Source organism: Chaetura pelagica, unplaced genomic scaffold (assembly GCF_000747805.2).
Source record: "Chaetura pelagica isolate M959 unplaced genomic scaffold, ChaPel_1.0 scaffold445, whole genome shotgun sequence".
Classification (NCBI taxonomy): domain Eukaryota; kingdom Metazoa; phylum Chordata; class Aves; order Apodiformes; family Apodidae; genus Chaetura; species Chaetura pelagica.
Window position 1 is genome coordinate 7,888 of NW_009953310.1, and position 3,937 is coordinate 11,824.

At 55.5% G+C, this 3,937-nt stretch overlaps 1 protein-coding gene across 1 annotated transcript in view; it reads left to right on the forward strand.

Moving 5' to 3' along the window:
- Window positions 1-84: 84 nt before the first annotated feature.
- The window catches only part of LOC104389114 (serine/threonine-protein kinase PAK 4-like), a gene marked incomplete at its 3' end in the record, with an annotated part of 4,803 nt that continues 950 nt past the window's right edge, over window positions 85-3,937 (forward strand). Inside the window, exon 1 of the mRNA XM_009998066.1 lies at window positions 85-309. Within this exon, the coding sequence (XP_009996368.1) occupies window positions 139-309 (171 nt within the window). The remainder of the gene's footprint in view (window positions 310-3,937) is intronic.

Below are 3,937 nucleotides of genomic sequence, written 5' to 3' on the forward strand. Positions count from 1 at the left end.
GAGCCCCCCAATCATTTCCCCCCTCCTTCCTCGGACCCGACGAGGCCTCTTTGCCCACCCCCAACCACCCACCGACCCCGTTCCCCTCAACGGGAACCTCAACGCGTGTCCCACGAGCAGTTCCGGGCTGCCCTGCAGATGGTGGTGGATCCTGGAGACCCCAGGTCCTACCTGGACAACTTCATCAAGATCGGGGAAGGTTCCACGGGCGTCGTTTGCATCGCCACGGTCAGGAGCAGCGGGAAGTTGGTGGCCGTCAAGAAGATGGACCTGAGGAAGCAGCAGCGGCGCGAGTTGCTCTTCAACGAGGTGGGGAACCCCCCCCAGGACATGCCCTGACATGCTCTGACATGCCCCGACACGCTCTGACACGCCCCAACGTGCTCCAACGTGTCTGAACATGCCCCAACATGCCCTGACATGCCCTGACATGCCCTGACACGCCCCAACACGCTCTGACACACCCCAACATGCTCCAACGTGTCTGAACATGCCCCGACCCAACACGCTCTGACACGCCCCAACATGCTCCAACGTGTCTGAACATGCCCCGACATGCTCTGACACGCTCTGACACGCCCCAACGTACTCTGACATGCCTCGACATGCTCTGACATGCCCCAACATGCTCTAACATGCTCTGACACGCCCCAACATGCTCTGACATGCCCCGACATGCTCTGACACGCCCCAACGTAGTCTGACATGCCTCGACATGCTCTGACACGCCCCAACGTAGTCTGACATGCCTCGACATGCTCTGACATGCCCCAACATGCTCTAACATGCTCTGACACGCCCCAACATGCTCTAACATGCTCTGACACGCCCCAACATGCTCTAACATGCTCTGACACGCCCCAACATGCTCTAACATGCTCTGACACGCCCCAACATGCTCTAACATGCTCTGACACGCCCCAACATGCTCTAACATGCTCTGACACGCCCCAACATGCTCTAACATGCTCTGACACGCCCCAACATGCTCTAACATGCTCTGACACGCCCCAACATGCTCTAACATGCTCTGACACGCCCCAACATGCTCTAACATGCTCTGACACGCCCCAACATGCTCTAACATGCTCTGACACGCCCCAACATGCTCTAACATGCTCTGACACGCCCCAACATGCTCTAACATGCTCTGACACGCCCCAACATGCTCTAACATGCTCTGACACGCCCCAACATGCTCTAACATGCTCTGACACGCCCCAACATGCTCTAACATGCTCTGACACGCCCCAACATGCTCTAACATGCTCTGACACGCCCCAACATGCTCTAACATGCTCTGACACGCCCCAACATGCTCTAACATGCTCTGACACGCCCCAACATGCTCTAACATGCTCTGACACGCCCCAACATGCTCTAACATGCTCTGACACGCCCCAACATGCTCTAACATGCTCTGACACGCCCCAACATGCTCTAACATGCTCTGACACGCCCCAACATGCTCTAACATGCTCTGACACGCCCCAACATGCTCTAACATGCTCTGACACGCCCCAACATGCTCTAACATGCTCTGACACGCCCCAACATGCTCTAACATGCTCTGACACGCCCCAACATGCTCTAACATGCTCTGACACGCCCCAACATGCTCTAACATGCTCTGACACGCCCCAACATGCTCTAACATGCTCTGACACGCCCCAACATGCTCTAACATGCTCTGACACGCCCCAACATGCTCTAACATGCTCTGACACGCCCCAACATGCTCTAACATGCTCTGACACGCCCCAACATGCTCTAACATGCTCTGACACGCCCCAACATGCTCTAACATGCTCTGACACGCCCCAACATGCTCTAACATGCTCTGACACGCCCCAACATGCTCTAACATGCTCTGACACGCCCCAACATGCTCTAACATGCTCTGACACGCCCCAACATGCTCTAACATGCTCTGACACGCCCCAACATGCTCTAACATGCTCTGACACGCCCCAACATGCTCTAACATGCTCTGACACGCCCCAACATGCTCTAACATGCTCTGACACGCCCCAACATGCTCTAACATGCTCTGACACGCCCCAACATGCTCTAACATGCTCTGACACGCCCCAACATGCTCTAACATGCTCTGACACGCCCCAACATGCTCTAACATGCTCTGACACGCCCCAACATGCTCTAACATGCTCTGACACGCCCCAACATGCTCTAACATGCTCTGACACGCCCCAACATGCTCTAACATGCTCTGACACGCCCCAACATGCTCTAACATGCTCTGACACGCCCCAACATGCTCTAACATGCTCTGACACGCCCCAACATGCTCTAACATGCTCTGACACGCCCCAACATGCTCTAACATGCTCTGACACGCCCCAACATGCTCTAACATGCTCTGACACGCCCCAACATGCTCTAACATGCTCTGACACGCCCCAACATGCTCTAACATGCTCTGACACGCCCCAACATGCTCTAACATGCTCTGACACGCCCCAACATGCTCTGACATGCCCCAACGTACTCTGACACGCCCCGACATGCTCTGACACACCCCAACACTCCCCGATGTGCTCTGACATGCCTCAACATGCTCTGACACGTCCTAACATGCTCTGACAGACCCCAACATGCTCTGACCCGCCCTGACACGTCCTGACATGCTCTAACATGCTCTGACAGACCCCAACATGCTCTGACCCGCCCTGACACGTCCTGACATGCTCTAACATGCTCTGACAGACCCCAACATGCTCTGACCCGCCCTGACACGTCCTGACATGCTCTAACATGCTCTGACAGACCCCAACATGCTCTGACCCGCCCTGACACGTCCTGACATGCTCTAACATGCTCTGACAGACCCCAACATGCTCTGACCCGCCCTGACACGTCCTGACATGCTCTAACATGCTCTGACAGACCCCAACATGCTCTGACCCGCCCTGACACGTCCTGACATGCTCTAACATGCTCTGACAGACCCCAACATGCTCTGACCCGCCCTGACACGTCCTGACATGCTCTAACATGCTCTGACAGACCCCAACATGCTCTGACCCGCCCTGACACGTCCTGACATGCTCTAACATGCTCTGACAGACCCCAACATGCTCTGACCCGCCCTGACACGTCCTGACATTCTCTTAACATGCTCTGACACACCCCAACATGCTTTGACACGTCCTGACATGCTCTAACATGCTCTGACACTCCCCGACATGCTCTGACATGCCCCGACATGCTCTGACACTCCCTGACGTGCTCTGACATGCCCCAACATGCTCTGACATGTCCTGACATTCTCTTAACATGCTCTGACACGTCCTAACATGCTCTGACAGACCCCAACATGCTCTGACATGCCCTGACACGTCCTGACATGCTCTTAACATGCTCTGACACACCCAACATGCTCTGACACTCCCCGACATGCTCTGACACTCCCCGACATGCCCTGACACGCTCTGACATGCTCTGACACACCCCAACATGCTCTGACATGCCCTGACACGTCCTGACATGCTCTAACATGCTCTGACACACCCAACATGCTCTGACACTCCCCGACATGCCCTGACACGCTCTGACATGCTCTGACATGCCCCGACATGCTCTGACACACCCCAACACGCCCCGATATGCTCTGACATGCCTCAACATGCTCTGACACGACCCAACATGCTCTGACATGTCCTGACATGCTCTAACATGCTCTGACACGTTCTAACATGCTCTGACAGACCCCAACATGCTCTGACATGCCCTGACACGTCCTGACATGCTCTAACATGCTCTGACACACCCAAAATGCTCTGACACTCCCCGACATGCTCTGACACTCCCCGACATGCCCTGACACGCTCTGACATGCTCTGACATGCCCCGACATGCTCTGACACTCCCCGACGTGCTCTGACATGCCCCAACATGCTCTGACATGTCCTGACAT